At 50.5% G+C, this 24,307-nt stretch overlaps 12 protein-coding genes across 15 annotated transcripts; 6 read left to right on the top strand and 6 right to left on the bottom strand.

Annotated features, from left to right (window-relative positions):
* The first annotated feature begins 209 nt into the window (after nucleotides 1–209).
* On the top strand, nucleotides 210–2,241 carry PV10_03791 (uncharacterized protein). The gene is made up of 3 exons (XM_016368286.1): nucleotides 210–936; nucleotides 990–1,073; nucleotides 1,120–2,241. The coding sequence occupies exons 1-3, from the start codon at nucleotides 901–903 to the stop codon at nucleotides 1,549–1,551; spliced, it is 552 nt and encodes a 183-aa protein (XP_016224074.1). The 5' UTR covers nucleotides 210–900; the 3' UTR covers nucleotides 1,552–2,241.
* Nucleotides 2,102–4,797, bottom strand: PV10_03790 (uncharacterized protein). The gene has a single exon (XM_016368285.1). It carries the CDS (start codon nucleotides 4,368–4,370, stop codon nucleotides 3,027–3,029), a length of 1,344 nt encoding a protein of 447 aa, XP_016224073.1. The 5' UTR covers nucleotides 4,371–4,797; the 3' UTR covers nucleotides 2,102–3,026.
* A 1,297-nt stretch (nucleotides 4,798–6,094) lies between these two features.
* PV10_03789 (uncharacterized protein) lies at nucleotides 6,095–7,182 on the bottom strand. The gene is made up of 3 exons (XM_016368284.1): nucleotides 6,998–7,182; nucleotides 6,490–6,945; nucleotides 6,095–6,433 (listed from the first exon to the last, which is right to left on the bottom strand). The coding sequence occupies exons 1-3, from the start codon at nucleotides 7,053–7,055 to the stop codon at nucleotides 6,138–6,140; spliced, it is 810 nt and encodes a 269-aa protein (XP_016224072.1). The 5' UTR covers nucleotides 7,056–7,182; the 3' UTR covers nucleotides 6,095–6,137.
* Nucleotides 7,183–7,735: 553 nt separating this feature from the next.
* On the top strand, nucleotides 7,736–9,353 carry PV10_03788 (uncharacterized protein; the record flags this gene model as incomplete). The annotated part of the gene is made up of 3 exons (XM_016368283.1): nucleotides 7,736–8,003; nucleotides 8,058–8,488; nucleotides 8,553–9,353. The coding sequence occupies exons 1-3, from the start codon at nucleotides 7,826–7,828 to the stop codon at nucleotides 9,351–9,353; spliced, it is 1,410 nt and encodes a 469-aa protein (XP_016224071.1). The 5' UTR covers nucleotides 7,736–7,825.
* Nucleotides 9,354–10,011: 658 nt separating this feature from the next.
* On the bottom strand, nucleotides 10,012–10,937 carry PV10_03787 (uncharacterized protein). The gene is made up of 2 exons (XM_016368282.1): nucleotides 10,447–10,937; nucleotides 10,012–10,386 (listed from the first exon to the last, which is right to left on the bottom strand). The coding sequence occupies exons 1-2, from the start codon at nucleotides 10,869–10,871 to the stop codon at nucleotides 10,092–10,094; spliced, it is 720 nt and encodes a 239-aa protein (XP_016224070.1). The 5' UTR covers nucleotides 10,872–10,937; the 3' UTR covers nucleotides 10,012–10,091.
* Nucleotides 10,938–11,162: 225 nt separating this feature from the next.
* Nucleotides 11,163–13,165, top strand: PV10_03786 (uncharacterized protein; the record flags this gene model as incomplete). The annotated part of the gene is made up of 2 exons (XM_016368281.1): nucleotides 11,163–11,402; nucleotides 11,461–13,165. The coding sequence occupies exons 1-2, from the start codon at nucleotides 11,368–11,370 to the stop codon at nucleotides 13,163–13,165; spliced, it is 1,740 nt and encodes a 579-aa protein (XP_016224069.1). The 5' UTR covers nucleotides 11,163–11,367.
* Nucleotides 13,166–13,637: 472 nt separating this feature from the next.
* PV10_03785 (uncharacterized protein) lies at nucleotides 13,638–14,927 on the bottom strand. Its single transcript, XM_016368280.1, has 4 exons — nucleotides 14,740–14,927; nucleotides 14,405–14,681; nucleotides 13,930–14,334; nucleotides 13,638–13,860 (listed from the first exon to the last, which is right to left on the bottom strand). Exons 1-4 carry the CDS (start codon nucleotides 14,843–14,845, stop codon nucleotides 13,707–13,709), a joined length of 942 nt encoding a protein of 313 aa, XP_016224068.1. The 5' UTR covers nucleotides 14,846–14,927; the 3' UTR covers nucleotides 13,638–13,706.
* Nucleotides 14,928–15,318: 391 nt separating this feature from the next.
* On the top strand, nucleotides 15,319–18,648 carry PV10_03784. Of its 3 annotated transcripts, XM_016368277.1 has the most exons (6): nucleotides 15,319–15,781; nucleotides 15,834–16,193; nucleotides 16,243–16,542; nucleotides 16,620–17,673; nucleotides 17,732–18,144; nucleotides 18,240–18,648. In XM_016368277.1, exons 1-6 carry the CDS (start codon nucleotides 15,631–15,633, stop codon nucleotides 18,536–18,538), a joined length of 2,577 nt encoding a protein of 858 aa, XP_016224065.1. In that variant the 5' UTR covers nucleotides 15,319–15,630; the 3' UTR covers nucleotides 18,539–18,648. The 3 variants fall into 3 exon arrangements, with proteins under 3 accessions (XP_016224065.1, XP_016224066.1, XP_016224067.1); XM_016368278.1 differs by having other exon boundaries at nucleotides 17,732–18,648; XM_016368279.1 differs by having other exon boundaries at nucleotides 15,834–16,542.
* Nucleotides 18,649–18,781: 133 nt separating this feature from the next.
* PV10_03783 (uncharacterized protein) lies at nucleotides 18,782–20,658 on the top strand. The gene has a single exon (XM_016368276.1). It carries the CDS (start codon nucleotides 18,828–18,830, stop codon nucleotides 19,926–19,928), a length of 1,101 nt encoding a protein of 366 aa, XP_016224064.1. The 5' UTR covers nucleotides 18,782–18,827; the 3' UTR covers nucleotides 19,929–20,658.
* On the top strand, nucleotides 20,637–21,880 carry PV10_03782. Of its 2 annotated transcripts, XM_016368274.1 has the most exons (3): nucleotides 20,637–20,820; nucleotides 20,889–20,933; nucleotides 21,008–21,880. In XM_016368274.1, the coding sequence occupies exons 1-3, from the start codon at nucleotides 20,745–20,747 to the stop codon at nucleotides 21,769–21,771; spliced, it is 885 nt and encodes a 294-aa protein (XP_016224062.1). In that variant the 5' UTR covers nucleotides 20,637–20,744; the 3' UTR covers nucleotides 21,772–21,880. The 2 variants fall into 2 exon arrangements, with proteins under 2 accessions (XP_016224062.1, XP_016224063.1); XM_016368275.1 differs by having other exon boundaries at nucleotides 20,889–21,880.
* Nucleotides 21,848–22,476, bottom strand: PV10_03781 (uncharacterized protein; the record flags this gene model as incomplete). The annotated part of the gene is made up of 2 exons (XM_016368273.1): nucleotides 21,848–22,222; nucleotides 22,324–22,476. 2 exons carry the CDS (start codon nucleotides 22,474–22,476, stop codon nucleotides 21,848–21,850), a joined length of 528 nt encoding a protein of 175 aa, XP_016224061.1.
* Nucleotides 22,477–23,420: 944 nt separating this feature from the next.
* Nucleotides 23,421–24,197, bottom strand: PV10_03780 (uncharacterized protein; the record flags this gene model as incomplete). The annotated part of the gene is made up of 1 exon (XM_016368272.1): nucleotides 23,421–24,197. The coding sequence occupies one exon, from the start codon at nucleotides 24,195–24,197 to the stop codon at nucleotides 23,421–23,423; it is 777 nt and encodes a 258-aa protein (XP_016224060.1).
* Nucleotides 24,198–24,307: the final 110 nt, after the last annotated feature.

The following is a 24,307-nucleotide window of genomic DNA, read 5'->3' as shown; positions in this document are numbered from 1 at the left end:
TCTAGTTCAAGAAGATCCGGAGCCTAGCAATAATTATGTTTCACGTGACGGCAGTCTGGCCAACTGCAAACACGTTGATTGGGCGGCTGTCGTCATCTCCCGCATACGCGGAGAGGCTAGGCCAAAAGGAAGGAGGTGCCAGGTCCCGGCGGGCGATTTACTGGCCAGTGGCTCCTGCTAGCAACACCAACCAACAACACTTCTTCATTCTTCGTCCAAGACTCACTCCCGCACCTCACAAGTTGATCTACTCTAGACTCCATCTGCGTCCTCCCGTTCGCCTTCTCCAGAGCCAGCCAACCTCCATCCTCCATCTTCGTCGACACCTTTCCCAATCCTTGTCCAGTCGCTCGAACCCTCACCACCACTTCTACTTCCCGAACCTTACGACAAAGCTCTAGTTTCCCTTGGGCGTTGTCGTGCCTCCTGTCGACTCGCTATCGACCCCACTTTGGCACATCCCTTCTCTTTCCCTCTACTCAATCGATTGTCCAACACAATTTCAGAGACCCTGTCTGTCAGGATTTCCAAACATTGCTGGAATCCCAAAGTCCTATAGCACTTCGATTCGACTCCTGTCTTTTTACTTGAGAACTGTGGTATTGCCATTGACAACAACCGGCGCTCGGGCCTTGATCGACCCCTCCTCCTTCACATCTACCTCCTTGACACTGCCGACATATCCTATCCCCCACATACTTCAAGACCTCAAAGGCCCTCGTTGCGAACCTCCTCTCCAAGCTCTCTTACTCCCTTAGCATACCTTCAATTTGAGAAGAGGCACAAAAGAACCAACCCCAAACCTGAGGGAGTCCCTCTTCGTTGAATACATACATCTTTTCTCGCTGCGGCACGGAGTCTTTCTCCCTGTAGCGGTATACCTGCGTTGGACATACAGCCATGAATCCCCATCAAAAGAACAAGATCGATGTTTCGGTGGGTTCTTACTCTCCACTCTACAACACGGACAGGAACACTAACATGGTCAGAAATTGTCTGCGGATGAGCAGCGTCTGTTTCGCTTGTATGGAAAGCTACCGAATAAGAAGGATCTTTTGCAGAACAAGTTGAAGGTAAAGCGCCTGAGTGGTTTTGTTGACCGTGTCTGACCTTGAGAAGGAACGCAAGTATTTCGATTCTGGGGACTATGCCCTTTCCAAAGCAGGCAAAGCCTCGGATACGGGTGTCACCACTATTGGCACCGAGCACCCGAAAGCAGATGAGATCCCTCATATGAGCCCACTCACCCATATCGTCTCTCGCACCGAGTCCAACGTTGGCCTTCCAGGAGGGCCTGGCCTTGCCGCCTCTCCAGACAACCCAGGCCCTGCCAATTTGCACCGAGGAAGTATCAACGGTATCCCAGGAGGAGGTTTGCCTGGAGCCAGTGGTCGTAGCCCGATCAAAGAAAGCAGTTTCCTGGCTCGACATGCTAGCATGGACGAGAGAGACGGCAATGAAGAGGACAAGGCCAATGGGGACGAAAGAAACATCCTGGAGCGCAGTATTAGTTCCCCGCACGCCCAAGCAGGTATCCCCATCCGCAGATGATGTGTGTGATGATACTCTAGGGGGAAGTCGACAATGAGGAATGGTTGTGACTATGGAACTGCCACCAGAGGGCTCTTTCGTCATCGACAGAGCATATGTCTATCCGTACTCGCCGCAGGGAGTGTGAGGGAAGAGACTGGTGGAGACGTGTTTGCCATGGAGATGTCTCTGCAATACCATGGCACAGACGAGGCTTTGAGCGAGACCCACCACTCGAGGGACGAGGGCGTCACGTTTTGGAACGGCGACAGGAGTTGACAGGAGTTAAGCCGGCGTTTGTCAACAATCATTGGACGACTTGAGGTGGACTGGGGTCAGATGGGACATGGAAACCAGACGGACCAAGTTGCTGAGGGCTGGTGGCTGGAGCTCTGGAGCCGACTGCATCAGGTTTCTGTCAAACATGGGAGAGGTCGTGGTGGGCCAGAAATTATGGTCACATGATCAAGACATTCTTTTCATCCTGGGCGGTGTTGGCTTTTGACATGGTAGATGAGGGCACGAAGTGAAACAAAATGGTTCATGGATGCAAAGTCAGAGAGATATGGATGGCGTGTTTTGCTCTCGTTCGTTCTGCCATGGCATGCTGTAAGTAGCATGCGAGAATGACAAGGCCAGGCCAAGCCGGGCGATGGGATAGTCCACATAGCAATCATCTTCTACTGCCATACCATGCCCTGCCTTGCAGTCACGCAGTGTGTTCTTGTTCTTGTTCTAGTGCCAGAATTTCGTAGATCGAAGCCATGCAAGGAAGAGGATAATGCACGCCAGGTCCACACCTCACGTCCAAGGACATCTTGAGGTCCTCTGCGACTGACTGCACTCTGAAATATGACTCAATCGTCATGTGATCATCAACACTTTCATATCTCTCTCTCTGTCTCCCGTATCATCTGGTCCAAGCTATGCAATTCCGATCTCTGTCCTATCTGTCTACATAAACCCCAGACAGTCTAGCCCGTTGTGATGCTCGTTTTCTTTCTTTCATGCTGACTGTCCTCCTTCATCTTGGCCAGTTTGCAGCGTCGATTAACCCTGTCCAGAAATCCAGAAGTTATCTGGTACTCTGAGTGGTAGCTGGTTTCAATCATGGGCACAGCACTTTCTTGAAACCAGTTACTGAGATAAAGTGCGGAGGTGCAAAGGCGCAAAAGCGCAGAGAGGTTTCGTCCTTTGTTTGCTGAATTCGAACTCCAGTCGCACACTGGCCATAAAGTCCAGAAGGGTTCGATTCGAGGAATGAATGATATCCACTAGTTTGGCAGGGGCCGGCCGTGTCTTCTTTGAGGGTGATGGTTGATAGAAGCGGCCGTTTTCCTGCGCTGGCTACCTCGTAGGAGCAGGCTGTGTGACCAACCTTATAGCTAGGTCAACCTCGGGAGGGCTTGAGATTTCATTATCCTTGCAGATTCTTAGCGTTTGACGCATTGCACCCAAGTGGAAAGAATGGATTGGTTCTTGGTCGGCTGGGTCTTTCAATCCACTTTCCAGTGCCCGCCATCAATGTCGTCCTCTTTGCCCAGCCACAGTTCGATGGCGTACAATCCCATGGTGCCGACCAGATTGACCCATTTCCAAAGATTGCCATTCATGCCTGGCTGGCCATTGCCACTCCACCAAGCGCCAATTGACTCAGTCAGACCAGGAGAGTATCCACCCATGGTGGTAGCGAAATGCTGCATCAGGAGACTGGTATAAACGGCAATGAGGATACTAGGAGAAAACCAGGAGAGGAAAGCGAGGAATTGATTGCCGGCGTTGGAATCGTCCAGACTGGGTTCCATGCTCAAGGCCCGGGCACCAGATTCGTTGATAGCGGGAATGATGCGGGTGGAGGCATAGAAGACAAACAGGCGGTAGCCGAGCGAGATGAGGACGGACGGGGTGACAGCTTTGAAAGCGGCAGCGGTAAAGTCAAATGTGTTGACGAGGGCACCAGGCAAGGTGGATAGAGCGTGCATGATGGCGGTGTAGGAGGACATGATGATTGGCGGCAGAGGGGGGAAGTCCGGCGCTGAGGAAGCGGTTTCGGCGGCAGAGACATCGTTGGGCTTGTAATCGGTAAAGATCTGGTAGACACAGAGAACAATGTAGGCAAAGAGCAGAGAAGACTCGACTGCGGTGCCGCGGCCAGAGACAACACCATAGGCACAAAGAAAGATGGCCGAGGCAATGGCGATGCCGATGAGGGTGGAATCCAGATTGGAGATATCAGGGAATTGTAGGACACGCCAGAGGAAGTAGACACTGCTGGAGACGACGCCGGCGGCGGAGACGAGCAAGGTCAGCAACCAAAAGTCGCTCCACTCACTGCGGTTGACGAGCCAGCGAGAGAGTTGACCAAGTGCTTGGATGACAAGCAGACTGCAGAAACCCTCGAGCAGTTGAAAGATTGGCGAAGACCAGCGGAGAAGGAGATCCCAGCCGCCAATAGCAATGTTCTCAACCAGACCCTCAGGACCCAAAATGGCATTCCAAAAGGTAGTATCGGGCTTCCATGGGTAGTATTTTGCTCTGAAAGTCCTTTCAACCCAACCACTGTTGTTATCGCCGTCGATAGAGAATCTGCCTAGAGCCCAAATGCACAGGGCGGGGAGTATGACCCATTGGAAGCCACGAAGAATGTTAACGATTGATCTTCGAAAGGTCGAGGAATCAGGGGTGGCGATGCGAAAGATGGAGACTACAAAGTAGTAGGATGCAATGGAGAGGGAGTAGGCGAGACCGGCATCGCGACCACCGATGTCGAAGGTGAGGGGGATGAGTAGGATGATGAGTGTCAGGAAGAGGAGGGAGGAGAGGGCGCGAAAGAAGAACATTCGGTCGATGGAATGAGCGGTGAAAGCGGGAGGTTTTCAGAAAGGGCGAGGGCGGCGGAGGTTCTGAGGAGATGTGAAGCAACAATGTTGGGGTCGTGCATGTGCGCAGGGGTTTGGCGACGAAGAGGAATCTTTGATCTTGAGGGCTTGCGGTGGTAGTGGAGGTGGGAGATCGGGGAGTTTGAGATTGTGTTGGTGTTGATGAAAATCGATCGAGTGGAGGCAGTCGCACACACGCTAACAGTGGAGGGACAGATTGTCACATGCCACGAGGGGAATGATCGAGAGGCTGCAGACAAGGACGTAGGTTGATGTCTGATGATAGAGGACTTTAGACGGGTAGAAAATGGAGATGACAATGACTAGTAGGAGGTGACGGTGAGGCTTTGAAGGCAACAAGGGGCGATGGGATGGTGATGGCGTGTGGTGCTGTGGTGCTGTAGTGCTGTGATCTCGTTGGGTATGCTTTATCTCGTGTAGTAAGTACCTAGTAGTGTGCCGTGTGCAGCGAACCTGTTCCGAGCGCAGGCAAACCGCAGGCAAAGGCGCACGCAAGGTCCAGGCGGACTGTGGAGTGGCAGGGCTGGGCAGGAACGGCAAGAGATGAGGAATGTCGCTTGTGGCCTGGCACTTTGGCTTTTTTGACACTTCTGGCCAGTGGATGGTCCAGATTGACCGGGCACCCGGGGTAAGGGTAAAGTAATCAACTACTGAGGTTGTCGGATAATAAAAAATGCAGTTGAGATGTTGGATGAACAGGAACTCGGGCTAATTTATATGATTAAGAATGAGAGTAAAGTACCTAGTATCCAGCCAACTTAGTAGTACTTACTTAGTAGGCCACTATTGAAGCCTGGTTCGGGCTTCTCAGGCTTGTGGTTTCCCTGTTGATAAAGCTGCGAACTGGTGGTGGTGATTCTGTTAGTTCGATTGTACTACGTACATCACTTTACCTAAATGATGAGATTTGCCACCTGCGAGCCAATGTTAAAGACTACACACGCTTCCTCTTGCCTTCCTCCGTCTAGGCAAATGAAGGTTCTTGTGTGAGTGTGTGTCAATATCGACTCCAGCTTGGGCATTGATGATATTATTCCGTGCGATCAACACGCATCTAACATCCCTCACCGCCTAGAAAATGCGAGGTACTGGGGGCACCGGGGATATTTCCAGGTGGGCCAAGGCGCCTCGGGCCCAAAGGCTAAGAGTGCGGATGAGGCTCTAGGCCTGGTGGGAGTGATTCCAGGCTTCCGCTATCCCTAAACCTGCCTAGCTTCCTATCCATCAAGCCCCCAGTTTTGGGACGTGCCCCCCTACGCCCCTCGGCCTTTCACCGAATCACCCAGCCCACACCAAGATTCTTTTTTTTTTCCAGGGTTCATAACATCCTCGTAGACAAACAGACAGATGACGGACGACGCGTGAGTGACACGTGGGGCCTGGCGGTGTGACCCTACTAAACTTCAAACATACTACGGAGTATTGACTGAATCTCCCGAAGGCTCTATCCTGCTATCATGTCCTGACATCCAGCAACTTGGCTTCTCGTGGCTCTGTGAATCTTGGTAAAACTACCCTGAGGCATCATCATCCATTGGCCGGATCATTATTGTTCCATTAACACCATTCTTTCCTCTTTCCTCTTTCCTCTTTCCTCTGCTCGCGTGGAAGGTGCAATATGTATGGAGTTCCCACGTGCCGCCCTCCACCCCGCTCCGCCCCTCCTGGAATCTCTGTTGTATATACTTCGTACGCACATGATGGATCCTAGTTGATGATATACCCGCCATCCACTACCATCGCATGTCCCTGCACAAACGATGCCTTCTCTGAACACAGAAACAGGACAGCGTCTGCTACTTCTTCAGGAAGTCCCATTCGCTCCATTGGAGCAATCTGCACGGCAGGTTCCATCAACTCAGCAAGCTCTTTGGTCCCTGTTGTCATTGCTGTCTTGATTAGTCCTGGACAGACACAGTTGACCCTGATCCCGTCCTTCGAATAGTCAATCGCATCTGAGCGGGTCATCCCAATCACCGCAGCCTTGGACGCGCAATATGCCGCTGCCAGATGTCAGCACACTCTGCCATCAACTCGTCTTGCAAAGAGTTCTACTTACGTGCGTTGGGCCGGCTCACAATTCCCAGTTGACTCGCAATGTTGACAATCGCTCCTCGCGACCCTGGTCGCCCTGGCTTGCTTGAAGGGAGTGGGTCCTGTTGCACCATTGCCTGAAGTTGCGCTCGTGATGAAATCCAGCATCCACGATAGTTGACATTGTTGATGGCATCAAATGATGAGATATCCATCTCCCCAGACCGCTGATCTTTGCCCAAGATTCCAGCGCAGTTGACGGCATAATCGATTCGTCCAAACTTTTCAACCACACTCTTCATGAATGACTCGACAAATTCTGAATCTGTTACGTCTCCTGCCACCGAAAGTACCTCAGCTGATCCATTCAGAGCCTTGATCTTCTCCGTAGTCTGATGAAGCAAGTCCGCCTTCAGATCTGTGATAGCTATTCTTGTACATCCTTCCGCCGCAAATGCAAATGCAGTATGAGCTCCAATGCCTTTTTCGACCAGGTTAGAAATGCATCTTCCCTCGACAAGCCCAAGACATACCTATTCCTCCAGCACCCGTAATCACCGCAACTCCAGGGAATAAAGTCGCCGGTGACATTGTTACTCAAGTTGATGTCCGGCAAAATCTGGTCGGTAGACGATTATTAATAGAAACTTGATGGGATTCGTGGCTCAAGATGTGAAATGAGCCTCCTTGGTCTTGAAATCCGACTTAGACCGTATCTTGAGGCCGGATTTGAGTACTTCCTTGGTCTTGGCAAGGATGTCTTATCATTCCAGAAGCATTCAAGCGGGTCAATATCTTCCACCAGCGACCAGACCCTCGGATTATCAGATATCTCCAACTTGCCACATTGAGTTCGGGTAGCCATTCGTGTCATTGAACATGCCACTGACTTTCACGGGCTCGAGTCGCGGCACCTCGACAATTGGCTTGAGCGTCCACTGTCTGTGTACTAAACTGGGAGTTGGAGACCTCAAATGCTTGACTTTCCGTAAAATTGGAGTGCATCGCCACCAGTGCTATTGTTGATAAGATCGACCTTGACCATTCGGCTTCTTGTCACCTCTCCCTGGTGACTGCCACCTGCTCCACACGGTGGACCCTCTAAACACCTCAGATGATCTGAATCCATTTCATAACCAGTCAGAACTGACCCAGTAATCGTGCCCCCAGGGTTCCCCCGAATCTACCTTTCTAGGTATCCATTGCCCGGCCCTTGGACATAATGATATATAGTTAGCCTTCACTTCAACGACCAAAGGGAACAAGATCTTCATACTTGTTCTAACGAGAGAAACGACAATTTCGATCGCAGACTTCCCTTCTCATTTCCACCACACCATTCACCAGAAGTCACTGTCGCCATGGGTGGAAGCAAGACGTCTGCCGACGAGGTCAGGCCAGCCATGTCTGAGGATATGATCGGCACTGTGGACAAAGAAATTATCGCTGAGAATGAGTTCGAGGTCTTCAAGAAGGGCGAAGGCATGGTCGACTTTCGCACAGTCACCTGGTATCATGCTGCCATGATCTTTTTCAAGAGTATGTCTGGAGACTTCCATGTTCCTTCGCATGTCTCCTAACCTCGATGTCCAGTCATCTTTGCCACCGGTGTTTTATCAATCCCAACCGCCATGTACACCCTAGGAGCCTTTCCCGGTGCCATCAACATCATCGCGTGGACACTCCTGAATGCCTACTGCGCCATCATCCAGGGTAACTTCCGTAACTCTCATGCCGGCTGCCACAGTATTGCCGACATGGCCGAACTCGTGGGCGGCGTCGTTGTCAAGGAGCTGGTCGGCTTCTTGTTCATTGCTGCCTACATCATCTGTGCTGGTTCTGGAATCGTTGGTGTTTCTGCTGCTCTGAACGCCTTGTCCAACCATTCCCTCTGCACCAATTGGTTCACTTTTATCGCTGCCGTCATTGTCGCAATCTTTGCCAGTGTGAGAAAATTCGAGAAGATCGCATGGCTCACCTGGGTCGGAACCATCTCCGTATTTACAGCCGTCATGGTGATTGTGGTGAGTAGTCCCAGATACGTCCTCTTTGTCTAGTCACTCGACACTGACTGAATCTCCCTTCTAGATTGGTGTGACTACCCGTGATAGGCCCGCCATTGCACCTCAAACTGGCCCTTTTGATCTTGGTTACCATGTCATCGGCAGCCCAACATTCGTTGCAGGCATGACCGCAGCAGCTGCAATTTTTGTCTCAAGTGCTGCCACGGCCGCTTTCCTCCCCGTCATTTCAGAGATGAAAAAGCCACGCGAATATAACAAGGCTGTCTATGTCACTATGAGCATTGTCACCTCGGCTTACCTGGCTTTCTCCGTCGTTGTATACTACTACTGTGGAAGATGGGTCGCCACTCCCTCCCTAGGATCTGCTGGCCCCACCCTCAAGAAGGTCAGCTACGGCATTGCCATCATTGGGCTTGCCATCTCAGCCTCGCTCTACGTCCATATCGGTGCCAAGTACATTTTTGTCCGCGTCCTACGGAATACTCACCATCTGCAAGACAACAGTCTGATCAACTGGGGTACATGGCTCGCAAGCACCTTTGGAATTACCATTGCCGGATGGTTGATTTCTTCTGCCGTGCCAATCTTCAACTATTTGTTGGGACTCGCTGGAACTCTTTGCTTCGCCCCTGTGGCAATCTCTCTCCCTGGCTGGCTGTGGTGCTACGACCACCCACACTACCGGAAGGGAACTATTTTACAGAAATTCCTCTACGCTATCCATGCCTTCCTTATCGTGCTTGGATTGTTCATGACAATTGGAGGAACCTACTCTGTCATCCAATCCATCATTGACGCTTATGCCAACGGACAGATTGGCAAGGCTTTTGATTGCGCCGACAACAGCGGCACCGTGTTGAACTAGATATATTACTTGGTGGAAGATAGACTGAGTTTGAGATGGTCTCGTGATGTTTCACTATTTAGAGGGCTTGGGTTGCAAACTTTACAGGAAATGAAATATTGGATCAGTTTCCATTTTCTTCGAAATTTAGTATCATCTCACATTCACATCATCTCATTGCGCGTGTGTGCCAGTAATGGCTAGCTAGACTATGGGTGGCATGTCCCCAGAAATACAACGGCCAGAAATGTCTATAATCCTGGGAAACTACCTAGTACCTACCAAGATCGGGTTGGCATGTGGCCAGGGGGCACGCGTCCACTTCCTCCGTGTGTCACCCGCAAATCACGCGGGAACTCGCAGCACAGTCATGTTCTTTTGTCTTTGGGCCCGTGTTTCTTATTACGTGACGTGAATATGATGTCTCGACTCGGGCACTTCTGCCAAGCCAATCCCCAAATTTCCTAATCGGGATACTTGGAGCATCCCTGCTCTTGATGGTAGACTAGCATTGGGATGCGTCAATACTACCCAAACCTTGATAGCTTCACCATGCGTCATGGGCTTCTGGTGATGGCTCCATAGATAACCTGAGTCATGATTTGATGTAATTTAGCATGGCCTAAGTCGGAGCCAGACTGTTCAAGGAAGAGATGTCCAAGAGGTGTACAGCATCGCTTCAATAGTGTAGTTTGAGTGATGGAACCATTGGTCAAGGGCTACAAACTGATAAGCTGGATGGTATTGGCCTCACGTCCATCAATATTTTGGTGGCTCAGATTTCATGATCTTCTGATACGCCGCGCGTACTTCAGCTCTAGCTCCCATGCTCTTCAACCAGCTACCAACATTGGGATGCCCCTCCAGGCTCAGTCCTGCATATCCATGTTGCCGCACCCAGGGCTCGAAATGATAGTCGACAGCGGTGATGCGGCCGGGGAGAATACTCGCCCCCCCGCTCTTGCTCAATTGGGCTTCGAGAACATCGTAGCAGCGGATTGTTTGGGCAGAGTAGCGATCTAGGGCATCTGGATTCTTGACACTGTTATAGTGCCTGATTGACAATGAGTCTCAAGCCGAACATCTAAGACTCCGACAAGGCATCAACTCTTACCTGTACCAATTCGTTTGTCCGGTCATCGGGCCCAGTGTGGTGAGCAGGAAGTATTCCCATTTCTCAAAGTCCACTCTGTCCTGTTCAGTCGTACCCACAGGACCAATTTTGCCATCTTTGTCGTAGACCCGACGAATATAATTCATGCATGCCCCAGACTCCCAAGAAACCACTCCGGTCCGAGGGTCTTCCAATGCAGGAACCCGGCCGTTCTCATTGATCTTGAGAAAGGCTTCGCCCTTGACACCATTTTGAGGATCATCACCAAACTCCCAGAACTTCACAATGTATTCAACGCCTAATGCTTCCAACGCTATGGCAATTTTGAATGGATTCGGTCCAGTGCTATGGGCATGGAGCACCAAGGGTTGCTGACGTGTCGACATTCTGATTGCGGGTTGCTGGATGCTACCAGGTTTGACCATGAGATCTTTTAAAACCCTGAACGACAACAGCAACCTTTATTGTGTCTTATAATTGCCAACTTGAATACCTAGTATTGATAATCAGAATACCTCAAGTGACTGACCGGTATACCCCGACGAACGTTCTTGGTAGTCAAGCCGCCTAGAAGCACGGTCAGAAGTGGATTTCGGGGCTAGGAATTTCAGTTGGAGAGGTCCAATACGATGGCAATTGCCTCTCCATAAATCAATTTCTCGCCACTCAAACCTCCTGTGACCATCTCACTTGGGAAGCATAAACAGACAGATAAACTTACAAGCAATTTATATAGGAGAGTCTCGGCCAGCATTGTGAGACGGCCAAGCACTGGCCTACTTCGGTCACTATTGATTTCCTAACCCTTTGCTTGTCTGAACCCCACCGGAAACTCTTACTATATCTCTCGCGCTTCTCACTTCCGTTATCTCAATTTGCACAGTCGGCTTATCATTGAAATCAAAAATACTAGGCCTCAACATGTCGACCGTTGCACTGCCCAACACGGACTTCAAGTAAGCACTCTTTTTGATATTACCTCAATGCATATGGAATATTTTTTAATTTTCATAGGTCTCAGATTACTGTCGAGGATTTGAGATCATTGGCAGCCAGGTTTAATATCCTCCTCGAGGCTGGATCTGACGAAGATGCATATTTGAAATTGTTGCAAGCTGCCGAGGCAATTTATGAACACGTCGAAACTATAGACGACTATATTCATCCAGACCTGGTCCCTGTTCCAACTGTGAATGAACGTCGTTTCTGGAGACCAAAGCCTGAAGACAACCCGCTCAATGCCTGGAGTCATCGGACCTCTCTTCTAGCTGCTAGTCCCGAAAGCAACCTTCTCAAAGGCCGTTCGATTGCATTCAAGGACAACATTGCCGTGGGAGGACTACCTACCACCATCGGTACCCGCTCCAGTCTCCTGTCCAGGGAAGGTGTCGATTACCCTATATCGACTATCGACTCTACCGTGGTGTCTAGAGTTCTGAAGGCCGGTGCGACAGTCAAGGGAACCACAACATGTGAGACGTACTCAGCATCAACTCTTTCTTCAACGTCCTTCAATGGACCTGTCCAGAATCCCTGGGCGTACGGTTACAGTGCCGGTGGCAGCAGCAGCGGCAGCGGTGCCTTGATTGGTTCCAATGAAGTCTCCAAGCTTAAAGGTGTCAGCTTTGGTGAGAGTATCGACATGGCTATCGGAGGTGACCAAGGAGGCAGCATTCGACTCCCAGCAGCCTATAATGGCTGCTATGGAATGAAAGCCACTCACGGCTTGATCCCTTACACAGGTGTCATGGCACTATCACCGATGGTTGACCATGTGGGACCCATCGCCAACAGCCTGGAGGATATCGCATTGCTATTACAGGTTCTGGCTGGCTACGATGGTATCGACGCCCGGATGACGGCCGAAGCACCTTTGAGAAATAATGTGCTCGATTATCCAGCCTTGCTACGCGAGTCCTTTGCCGAATGTGATTCACTTCTGTCACCGCCGAGAAGTCGCCTTAGAGTTGGATTGCTCAAAGAATCTTTCCAAATACCAGGGATGGACCCAAGAATCAGTGATCATGTCTACTCGTCCGCCAAACAGGCTTTCCAAGAAATGGGAGCCCAAGTTGTCGACGTCTCGGTGCCTATGCACAAAGACGGACCATTGATCTGGACTGCAGCAACGCGAGCGACCATGTCGGATTGGGGTGTTGCTATGCAAACACCAGGATACCTATCTTATCATCCCCCTCACATGAGACTCCAATGGCCACCGAACCAGGAGATGTACGAAGCACTGTCAGACACAAACCCCACAGTCATGAATCTGGTCTTCTGCAGTACCTTTCTGAAAGAAAAATATGGACCCGGAATTGAAGCCAAATCCCACCGCAAGGTGTTCCAGCTACGTCAAGCATATGACGACGCTTTGAAACAATTCGACGTTCTAATCACACCAACCACTCTCGGTCTGGCATCCCAGCACCCTGAGCTCAAACGAGAAGGAAAGAGAACCGGCATTATGGAGAGGATAAACCCGGCCATTGGCCTCAGCTCTAATACGTGTCCCTTCAACGTCACTGGCCATCCGGCTCTCAGTGTCCCGTGCGGTTTTGAGAGGGACGATGAGACTGGGCAGCAATTGCCAGTTGGTATGCAAATCATAGGGAAGCGCTGGGACGAAAAGACTGTTCTCAAAGCTGCAGCCTTTTTCCAAGTCGGCCAGCAGGCAAGAGACCGCAGAGCAACTGCTGCGGTGCAGTCACATCTGTGAGGGTGAAGGACCGAGCATGAATAAAGCATATTTATATCTCTAGCATGGTAGGTAGACATTCTAATAGAGCATTTACACTTGTCCATTGTCCTTCTTCATAGAGAGAACGATGCACAACACTGAATTGTGATTCCGACGATCCGGATTCGGCCTCTGGCCGCGTGATTCCTGCAGAAGCTTTGTCAACTTGCGATGGTAATGGTATTGAACACGCCACAATCCAAGCACGATAAGCAAACCTGAATTTGTATCAGTTTGTGGTGAGCCAAACTAAAGCCTCAGAAGTATCACACAAGCGAGAAGTGGAGATTATGTGGCCAAAAGAGGCAATTTGGAGTTTCGGCTAGATAGGGGTTTCTATCACGAAACTAACATCTTCCTATCGCATAGGTGGATACAAATTTGAGGAATAGACCGCTGTAAGCTGATAGGTGTGTATAACAAGATCTTGCTTGAGATAGCAATAGGATGTAGCATGGAGTGAGAGAATTATCAATGCCATTAGAGAGGACTAAGCGTCGGTTTCATCTTCTATCATGCTTCACTTGGAAAGTGGCTCCCTGTTCAAGACTGCTGTAGGATCTTGAGGGAGATAGGCGCCCTCTGGAAATTGGTTCTTCTTCTTGAACTCATTGGACATCTCCACCATGGGAACGAACTCGACACCGTCATGCTTCTTGAAATGCTCAATGAGTCTGACGAAGAGGCGCAACCGTGGTTAGAGTTATCACTATCTTGACTGATCTTGGGGGTTGGTAACATACCTTTCATGCATAAGAATCACGTGAGGTCGACCTGAGACGTCCGGATGAATAGAGATGGGAAAGATAAACTCATCGTACTCGCGGTACATGTAATCGAAATGATCCCGCCAGATGTCCTCGACGTCGCGAGGGTTGACGAAACCGTGGCTGTTGGGAGCCTTCTTGATAAACATCATCGGTGGGAGATCATCGATATACCAGTTTCCTGGAATTTCAACTAGACCTGTCTCCTGGCCTTTGACTAATGGCTTCATCCAGTGATCTGGGTGCTTGCTGTAGTCGATCTTGGTCCATGTGTCGTTAGTTCGTAGCCAGTATGCCTGGCAATCGTGATGTGATAGACTGTGATCATATTCGATTCCGTAATCAAGAAGCAACTGAGCACCTTCGGCACTAGTTTCCCACCTGTTTTGCAATAGAGGTCAATATATATGTTGAGTGTGTTTGGACAAATTGGCAGGTATAGAAAACGTACCAAGGAGCCACACTTCCTTTAGGTGGCTTTCCACAGAACTCGGTCAGTAGACGGAATGTCTTGTCCAAGACCACTTTTTGCTGCTCTAGAGTCATGTCGGATGGGTTCTCGTGAGAATATCCGTGAAGACCAATTTCATGGCCAGCATCACGCACAGCAGCCATGTCCTCTGGGAATGACTCCAGGGAATGGCCTGGGATGAACCATGTAGTCTTGATGTCGTGTTTGGCAAACATGGCCAGCAGTCTCTGGGTTCCTACAGTGGCCGCAAAGATACCTGAAGGGTTCAGGGAGAATCAGACTTGATCTTCTGTTACAGAGCTGATTAGTCTTACCTCGACTGATGTCATTGACCGAGTCCTCTCCCCCATAGGAGCCTAGCCAGCCTGCGACGGCGTCGACGTCAACACCATAACTGATCAATACGCGTTTCTTGCCCATGATGAATCGATTGTACGTGAGTAGTGTACTGTCTCTGGGAAGTCTGTGGGGATTGGTGATGATCAAGATATCTACAGAATCACCAAGCCGGCCAAAGAAGCATTGAAGATTAAAGATGTATCCTGACCCCAACTGGTGGAGCCGCCCAAGCAAAGTGCGGACGTGGTCTCCAACTTGGCCCGTGAGATGCTTCACTTGACTTCCCTTGTCGTCAGGGCCGTCCTTGCCGAAGTCAGGTCCTGAATGATCAAAGGAAACCTTGTGAGTGGTCTCATGATAGTCTAGTAGCACATCTCCGCAATGTCCTCTGCAGACCACTACTGCAAGGCGGCTCTTCTTATCCTGAAGCCAGAAACATTATTTGGGCCAAGACTGGAATACTGATTGCAGATCTTTGATGATACCCTGGAAGAGATTAGCTTAGTACTCAGTGTGTCTGTCAGTCCACGTCAGTACCCCCGGGCCTCAAACCCCTCGGGCCTTTTCGCCCCTCAGTTGCCTAGCAGCACGAGGTGGCCCTCCCAATACAGTCGATTGGATATGCACCGTTTCAAGACCCAGACCCAGACCCAGAATCGCCCGAAAGCGTGCCCTTTAAGAGATTTTAGCCACTACTGTACAACACTCGAATGTACTTTGTTGCCTAGAACGCTGATTTGGCAACGCCTAAAGCGAGAGTATCCACAGGTTCGGCTCGACATTATTAGATGTCATCGTCGATAATTATCTTTGAACCTCATCATGGCTTGACCTCATGTTGTGGACGCGGAAGCATGCATTAGACCATGGCTCAGCCTTTGTTCTCAACATGGTCTGCACGAAACCATGTGCCCGACACAGGTGATAGAACAGAGAATGCGTCAGACCGATTCACTTGCCACCGGTGTGGCAGAGCGTTCAAGAGGTCGGAGCATCTAAATCGGCATCTCAGAACCCGTCAGTGTCTATCACAAAATAAGAGTGGTTTCATGTTGACGATTTAGTACAGATACCAAGGAGAAGCCTTTCCGTTGTCAATGTGGCGCTCCATTTGCGCGCCAGGACTTGCTCAAAAGACATATTCGTTTATCGCATCCAGAGAGGTTCCAAAGTCGACTAAGCCATGAAGAGTCCCTCACGTCAATGCGAGCTAGCGCTGCTGGTCCATCAGAGACTGTCGCTGAACCCGGGCCTGCAGGTGGTCATCAAAACTTCACCAATCACCATAATGGACAGAACATTATTCCTACTCCAGATGTACTTGGACCGTACCCGTCGAGCCACCAGTCACAACCAGTCCTTGAGCAACCGACGCCTTTCTCACCCACAGCAACGCCGTTCATGATGGGCCACACGTTTGATGACGTGGGTAGGTAAGATGGCCAAAGAAGTGTGAGCGTTGCTAAGTAGTTTGCCAGATTTTGACACCCTCCTCGAAACCTCTCCAGAAGGGCATGCCCACCTCCAACAAATAGCCAATTTCATGGACAGCATGGGCCTTCTCACAGATTTTGTCACTTTCGATCCTGTCCAGAATGAGCCCTTGGTAGACCCCCGGCTTCAGCCCATGGCCGTTCAGAATGAACCACCAGACGATGCCCCAAACAACATCCCGCAAGCTGAATCTGGAAGTCGACCGATTTCTCCGTTTCGCTCCTCTCAATGGCTCCCTTCACCTCCTCCGATCGACCAGAACACGAGAGATGATGCCAGCTCTAGTAAGTCGCTTCTCAGCAAGATCCTGGCAGTCGCCTACATCCAGCTGTGGCAATGTTCGCAAGCTCACAATCTGCAGTACCTACTGGTCCAGCCCAGGTTCCTCTAACGCCACTGCGCAGTATCACGAGAGAACAGAGAGCATGGCTCGAGGCCCAACTAGCTGATTTCAGGGATGTGATACCCGGATTTTATCTCCCCTCGCAACATAGTTTGACGAGGTACATGACCTCTTTCCTCGACGGCTTTCATAGCCATCTCCCTCACGTTCATGCTCCTACGGCCAGGTTTGAAGACCTCGCCCCGGATGCGATTCTTGCTTTCGCGGCCACTGGCGCACAGTACGTCTTTGAGCATCGCAATGCCGACCGGCTCTTCCACGCTGGTAGAGCTGTTCTGATGGAAAGGTTGCGACGATACCGTGAGAACGTGGTCCGCCAATCTGAAACATCTCCAGCTTCCGTGATTTCAGCAGGAAGTGATTACGGCCGGAGCAGGAGGTTGAAAAGGGTTTCGGCTGCAAATACTTTGGGGGAGAAAGAGGATTCGTGGAAAGAGCAATGGGCTCTTCATCAGTGCCTGGCAGCTGCAGTGACTCTCATGGGATACGGAGCCTGGGAGGGAGTTGACCTCCTCCGAGAGAGTCTTCGTCTATCCAGTGTGGTCCTGGAATGTTTGCGCGAGATTGCGACATTGACTCCCGTGTCTGATGATACCACTGGCCTAGGCTGGAAAGAGTGGGCTCGTGCCGAAAGCGAACGACGTGCCCAGCTCGTCGCTTTCACATTTCTCGAGACCCTCAGCATTGCGTACAACGTTTCACCCTACCTGCTCAACAGCCAATTTGATATCCGCCTCCCATGCACGACGGCCGAGTGGAAGGCCAACACGGAAGAAGAATGGAGGGCAGCGCGAGCAGAAGTGCACTCGGAGCAAATGCACTATCAACAAGCATTGGCAGTACTTTTCGACACATCCAAGACCGATAGTCCACCCATTCCAATGACCACACCGTTTGGCAACTACATTCTTTTACACGGTTTATTACAGAGAATCTTGTTGGCATCCGAGGTGTCTAACCCGACAGATGATCAGATCTCCACCATGTCTCGCAACGAATTTGACCAGATGGAGTGAGTTCGACCATCTTGCAAGAAGTAACCTATTCAAGTCGCTGACATAATTGATTAGGTATGCCCTTAGATCTTGGACGGTGGTCTGGCAGAAGACTCCAGAGTCTAGTCTTGACCCTCGAAACGCAAATGGCCCGATCCCTTTCACCTCGAGCGCACTACTTGGTCTGGCGTATGTACGGCTACATCTTCTACTTGGGCCACACCGCAGCCTAGAAACTCGAGACAAGAATCGAATAGCGACAAGTCTGATGAAGTCACCCCCAGTTCGCCGTGGTCATCGCATCCTACCAGCAATTTTGTATGCGATTCACGCACTAAGCTTACCGGTTCGCCTTGGAATCGAGTCTGTGGGAAGGAGCCAGGCTTTTTTCTGGAGCATTCGGCACGCACTGTCGAGTCTGGAATGTGCGGTATTGCTATCTAAATGGCTTACTGCAATCCACGGCACTCGCTCCGAAGCAATCAGTAGTAAGTCATCCTTTTACAACCCCTTTGAGGTGATCATCTCGGCAAATAGCCAGAGCAGATGCTGTCGTGGTCTCAGAAACTGACAAATTCCGCAGAAAACGAGAGCCGCATGATACTCTGGCTCCGACACATCGTCAAAGAAGCACTGGAATCGAGCGATAGTGAGGAGTCGGGCGATGAAGATGAGACAAGTGTCGACAAGACCGAATATGTGGACGCACTGCCCATCCCGGAGCTGGCCCTCCATGTGCTACGCATCTGGTCTCGGATGTTTCGATGCAATGTCCAATGGCCTTTCTTGAACGTCATTGGCCTAGGGTTGCAAGAGTATGCTCGCTTAATCAAGGCAGATTTTATTGTTACGGAGGGCAGGACGATTGATATAACGATTTAGGTCTTAGGTAACAGTCCCGATAGGTTCATGAGCTGGAGCGTCATGGAATGTATGTACTACTAATATTTGCACTTCTTCTTTATTTTGCAACCATTGCCTCTATTATCACATGTCTGGTGGTAGGAAATTCAGAGCGAATCGTTTGTTGCTGACCATAGTAAAAGTCGCACGTGACCAGGTCAAAGCGGCGGTACTCCAAATTCTTATTGATGAATTATGGTATACGCAGTTTCTCCTCCAAGCCCATCTTGAACTTGATTCAATATCCCACACAATATTGCCGTGGTTTATGTTTCGCTGGCTTGTAAAAATGGCGCAAACTACGACTAAACGCGTCAAAGCTGATGGCGTCGTCATTGGCACCCACAATGGCCACTTCCACGCCGACGAAGCCCTGGCAGTTTACATGCTGAAATTGCTCCCACAATATTCCTCCGCCTCAGTGGTTCGCACTCGCGACCAGACTGTTCTTGACGCTTGCCACACCGTGGTCGATGTTGGTGGCGAATACGACGAGTCTAAGAACCGCTTCGACCATCATCAGCGAACCTTCAACACTTCCTTCCCTGACCACAACACCAAATTATCCTCCGCTGGATTGGTCTACATGCATTTTGGCAAGGCCATCATTGCACAGCATGTGTCCCTCCCTCTCGATCACCCTGACGTTACTCTCCTCTACAACAAGCTCTATGACGATTTCGTCGAGGCCGTCGACGCCAACGACAACGGAGTTTCAAAATATGATGATTCTGCCTTGACCGCTGCCGGTATACAAAAACGCTTCAAAGATGGGGGAATCACACTTGCTAGCTTGGTCGGTGACCTCAATCACGATGACCCTCTTGCTCTCGGCGCCGCATCGAGAAACACCGCAGAACAACCCCAGGCCGAGGAGGATTATCGATTCACCCAAGCGTCAAACCTCATGGGCCACTCCTTCCTCCGCAAACTCCACGGGGCTGCGACTGCCTGGCTGCCTGCGCGAAGCATTGTCAAAGCCGCCTTTGACGCAAGAGCCAGCAATCACCCATCTGGACAACTGCTCACGCTGCCTCGTGCCGGGGTTCCATGGAAGGAACATCTCTACAACATCGAAGAGGAAGCCGGTCTTGCCGAGGGTCAAAAAGTCTTGTATGTCATCTACCCTGAAAAAGAAGAGCCTGGATCCAAGTGGCGCATTCAAGCTGTTAGCAAGTCTTTGTCGGCCTTTGAGAACCGAAAGAGTCTTCCTGAGCCATGGCGTGGTGTGAGAGACGCCGAGCTGGATGCCCTCCTCGGGGATGCCGTTGAGGACGGCGCTGTCTTTGTCCATGCCAGTGGGTTTATTGGAGGACACAAGACAGAAGCTGGAGTCCGTGCCATGGCCGCTCTGGCTCTGGCTACTTGAGCGCTCTGCCAGGACACCCACTTCTGTTCTGAAGTCTGCTTCCAGAAGTGAAGCTTCTAGTGCTGCCTTCGGAACGCGAAGGATCTCTTCAAAACGAAGAGAGCTTGGCGTGACACCGAGATTTAATCCTGGAATAGGAGTTCCAGAGCAAAAGCTACGGTCCCCAATTATGGGCCTCCCAGGACATACACTGCAGTCATTGCAATGCAGGATGCAGCGGTTCTGAGTTCATTCTGTGAACTTTAGAGCATGACCGGCTTTGAGAGGTGTTTTCTATCTAGCCATCGAAGAACACCCGCTTAGCCACGACTATGCTCGTTGCGACACGGGCTAGTCCATCAGGTACTGCGCCTCTTTTATCAAACCAGGGGGATCAACCTGCCACACTTCCCTCCGAGCGAGACATGTCCATCTACGACAAGGACATGTGCAAAGAATGGACAACACTGTATCGACGGTGGACAGAATGACAAGTAGCTTTGTGAACCGAAGATAGAGGAGGGTACTGCAGTGTAGGCTGTCGAACAACAGGGGTTTTCAAGGCTACGGATACAAATTCCGTTGATGATGATGCCTCTCTTTTGTCGATGAAGAAATCAATCGAGTGTCATCACAAACCTGTGACGTCACATTATGACCACACGAGCATTTCGGTGTCTCACTACAATCATATGAATCTCTCTCCTCTCGACATTCTAACTACAATACATTCTTTTTGTCGAGCAATGCGCTACTTCTAGAGTGTCTTGAAAGTGTTTGCTTCTCTTCCTCGCCCTATTCTTGAACCTAACTCCCTGTAAGAAGGACTTCGCCGCCATGGCGTCAACCGACGAACTTCACGTGCAGAATCTATTTTCCATGAAAGGATATGTTTGTTTAGTGACTGGCGGTGGTAAATGCATTCTGGAACAAGGCTAGACTGCCAATAGAAAAATCAAGTGACTGACGTGACCTCTGCAGGCACTGGAATTGGATTAATGGCGACGCAGGCTCTTGCGGCAAATGGTTCGTTGGCGTTTGTCTCTGAATTGTGATGATCCAATGACTTGATCCCACATACTCATTAATTTGATATGCAGGAGCCAAAGTGTACATCACAGGACGACGCAAGGAGGTACTGGAACGTGCTGCGAAAGAACACACGCCGAAATCGAGTCAAGACCAACTCAACGGAGAAATCATCCCGATTGGACCATGCGACGTGACCAAGAAGTCTGACCTCGAGAAATTATGTTCCGAGATCACTTCCAAGGAGAAGTATCTGTCGCTGGTGGTTGCGGCCGCTGGAGTGTCTGGAGCCAAGGGCCACCCTGACACGGAGGACGCGGCCCAAATGAAGGAGAATCTCTGGCAGGAAAGTGTCGAGGACTGGAACTTGACCTTCAACACGGACGTGACGAGTGTCTTCTTCTCCACGGTGGCGTTTCTGCCCTTACTGCAAAAGGCACCTCGTTCACACAATTCCTCAGTCATCGTCATCAGCAGCATGTCCGGCATCATGCGCGATTCACAAGCCCACTTTAGTTACAATGCTGCAAAAGCCGCGACTGTCCATTTGAGTCGTATGATGAGCAAGGAGTTTGCAAAGACTGGTGTTCGTGTCAACAGTATCGCGCCAGGATATTTCCCTTCCGAGATGACAATGAAGGAGAGTGATGAGAGAAATAAGACCCACATGCCGGATGAGAAGGTTAAGGATAAGGGTCACGAGGTGCCCGCAGGTAGAGCAGGCCAGGACGAGGAGATGGCTATGGGAGTAGTGTTTCTTGCACGATGTGGCTATGTCAATGGCGAGGTGGTTAAATTGGACGGTGGGGTATTGAATGAGGTGGGCGGTGGGTGATGCAGAGAGATCGCTTGAATCATCGAGATATGAAGATGATGGTTAGATGTACTAGACAACATGTATTCTTTTCTGGTCAGTAATGAGCCCAAATGCCACGACTTCCAACTTCGCCAACGTTACCATCCAAATCGGCGAAATAGACACTCCTACCACCTCTTGGCCAGTCTACAGTACCAGTTATATGAACACCGGTGGCTGCCATATACCTTTCCCAGGTCTCAACGTCGGCGCGTGAGGGGACAGCGAGACAGAAATGCTGTTTGAGGAAAGCCGGGGAGGAGCCGGTTTCTGTAGTTTGAGTCTGGTTGAGGAGTGCAAGGATATCATCGCTGGGCCCGTGGCCGGGAATAGTGCCGCGAGATTCTGGCAGGACGCTGTCGTCGGCAGTGGCATTGAGTTGGAAGAGGAGGAGTGTAGTATTTCCCAAGGGGAAGGTGGACATGCGTGGCTGATGAAGGGAGAAGAATTCCCAATGTTAGCGAGATTAAGAAGAGATGTCGTAGGTTGGGTAACATTTTGCAAAGGAGATAGTCTCGGATGGCTACTCACAGTGTTCAAATCAGGCTCAATACCTAGCAGATCCTTGTAGAACTTGGTCGATGCCACCACGTCCTGGACCTGGAGAGCTGTTTCGAGGACATGAGTGGGAGGAGACGGTCGGCGTGGGCTGCATGGGTCGGCTGTGGGAGTTGATGTAGACATTCTTGCGTGTGGGAGTGTTCGGTGGAGATGGTCAGGGTATGATGGGTAGAGTAGTTGTCGTCTTCTTTTGGACAGTAGAGGGACTGGACCAAAGGGAACTGTAAATGATGGGATAGCGGAGATGGATCGTAGTGAAGAGATGAGTATTCTCATGCTGAGACAGTCCAGATTTGGGCGATTCAATGCCCATTAAATACCTGGTGTGTCCCTCGATCCCTTAACCTTGCTTTGAGGTTGACTTACTCGATTTGAGGTTTTCAGTGTTGGTCCTTCCTTACGATGTGATGGATGCACCGCACGTGACGGCGACTTCCTCGTGTTTGACTTGCTTGCTTGGAAATCACAGGCACAGGGGCAGTAAAGCATCAAGACCCTGGGGATGAAATCAGTGACTTGATATGTGGTTATTCCTTTGTCACTTTTGCGGAGGGCTCATCACTCGCCCGGAAATAGCAGCTCAGACAGCGGATTATGAGAGAGAAGCCGGGGATCGAACTCTGGCTGGTGGAGAAGATGACATCGATGGGCATGGAACGCGGGGTCCAGGGTGCTCCCGTGTTCCCCATTTGTATAAGCAACCAGAGCCTAGACCTGACCTGCTTACTTAAACTTATGGGCTACTAGAGCCTAGACCGATACCCCCATGGTCCTCCGGTCATCGGAATGCCTTATCTTTTGTAGCCTGGGCACGTGATGTCTCTATTGCTATTGAATGAACATAAACTCTTTCAGAGTAGGTATCATCTAAGGTCGCTGCTGATTCTAATAAGTCGTAAGTCTTCGTTTTGGTCGTCGATATCGCTCCAAGTATTGACTGCTCCGCCGATTGACCAGCCTGGTGCCCTGTCTGAGCTTCGTCCTATGCAAGTCCTCATGATATACCTAGCTGGACATGTACCAGCTTACTCGCCTGAAGCCACTATTCTGCTCGTCTCAAAGAAGTGTCACAGTTCTTTCTTCGCCCTCTTCTTCTCTTTAAGCTTCTTCTCCGTCGCCATAAATGCTCGGATCCCCACTGGGATTTCTTGAAACAGACTGTCCGGATCTGTTGAGGGCTCTGTCCATAGACCTTCACTTCCCCCTCCGTCGTCGTCCATACTCGCACTTGCTTCGCTGACTTCAGCGCGAGGCATATTTGCTTTGATCGCGTCATCGGTAGTCCGCTTGGGAGCTTTAGCTTTTGCTGCTTTGAGTATCTCGGCCCATGACTCCACCTCATCTCTGTAGTCATCCCAAACACAATGTACGCAGCCACTCATGCAGCAATTGTCTGGTTCACCCGGACGAGGTGGGACAGGGACGCCGTTGATTGTTCGCCATGTTGCATCTGGTTCTTCCGATATCTGACTACGATATCTTTCCATAGTCCCAAAGAGCTTCCTAGCTCGTTCCTCCTTTGTCTCATCTCCAGACTGAACAAATACAGGTAGGGTACTGACGGTATGGTCTTGCTTGGGAAGTGGCGTGGAAAGAAGGTCTGTGTAGAAATCTCCGAGCGGAACAGCCTGCCGTGGAGCGGAGGATTCGAGCCTCGAGGTTGAGTTATGCAGCATGCGTCTAGAAGGGCGTCCGAGATTCCCAATGGCCTTATTGCGCCAGAGGGAAGTGATCGGGGAGGATGTAGAATGCAGGCCAGCTGCAGAGGACGTCAATCGTCTCGCGCACGAGGCGCATACCCACGGCATAGATATCAATGATTGATTCATGGTGGTGAAACGCATGAGGGTTAGAGGATGCTACAGGGCAGTTCTCAAAATCACATCCATCTTATTAGAGAATCGGTGCGTCGTGGCCAAACGAGACATTTGTTTGTTGAGCCTCGTGGCAAGAG

This window comes from Exophiala mesophila (genome assembly GCF_000836275.1).
Source record: "Exophiala mesophila strain CBS 40295 unplaced genomic scaffold supercont1.3, whole genome shotgun sequence".
Taxonomy (NCBI): domain Eukaryota; kingdom Fungi; phylum Ascomycota; class Eurotiomycetes; order Chaetothyriales; family Herpotrichiellaceae; genus Exophiala; species Exophiala mesophila.
The sequence above is the reverse complement of the archived record's forward strand: the minus strand, read 5'-3'. Positions and strand labels throughout refer to the sequence as shown.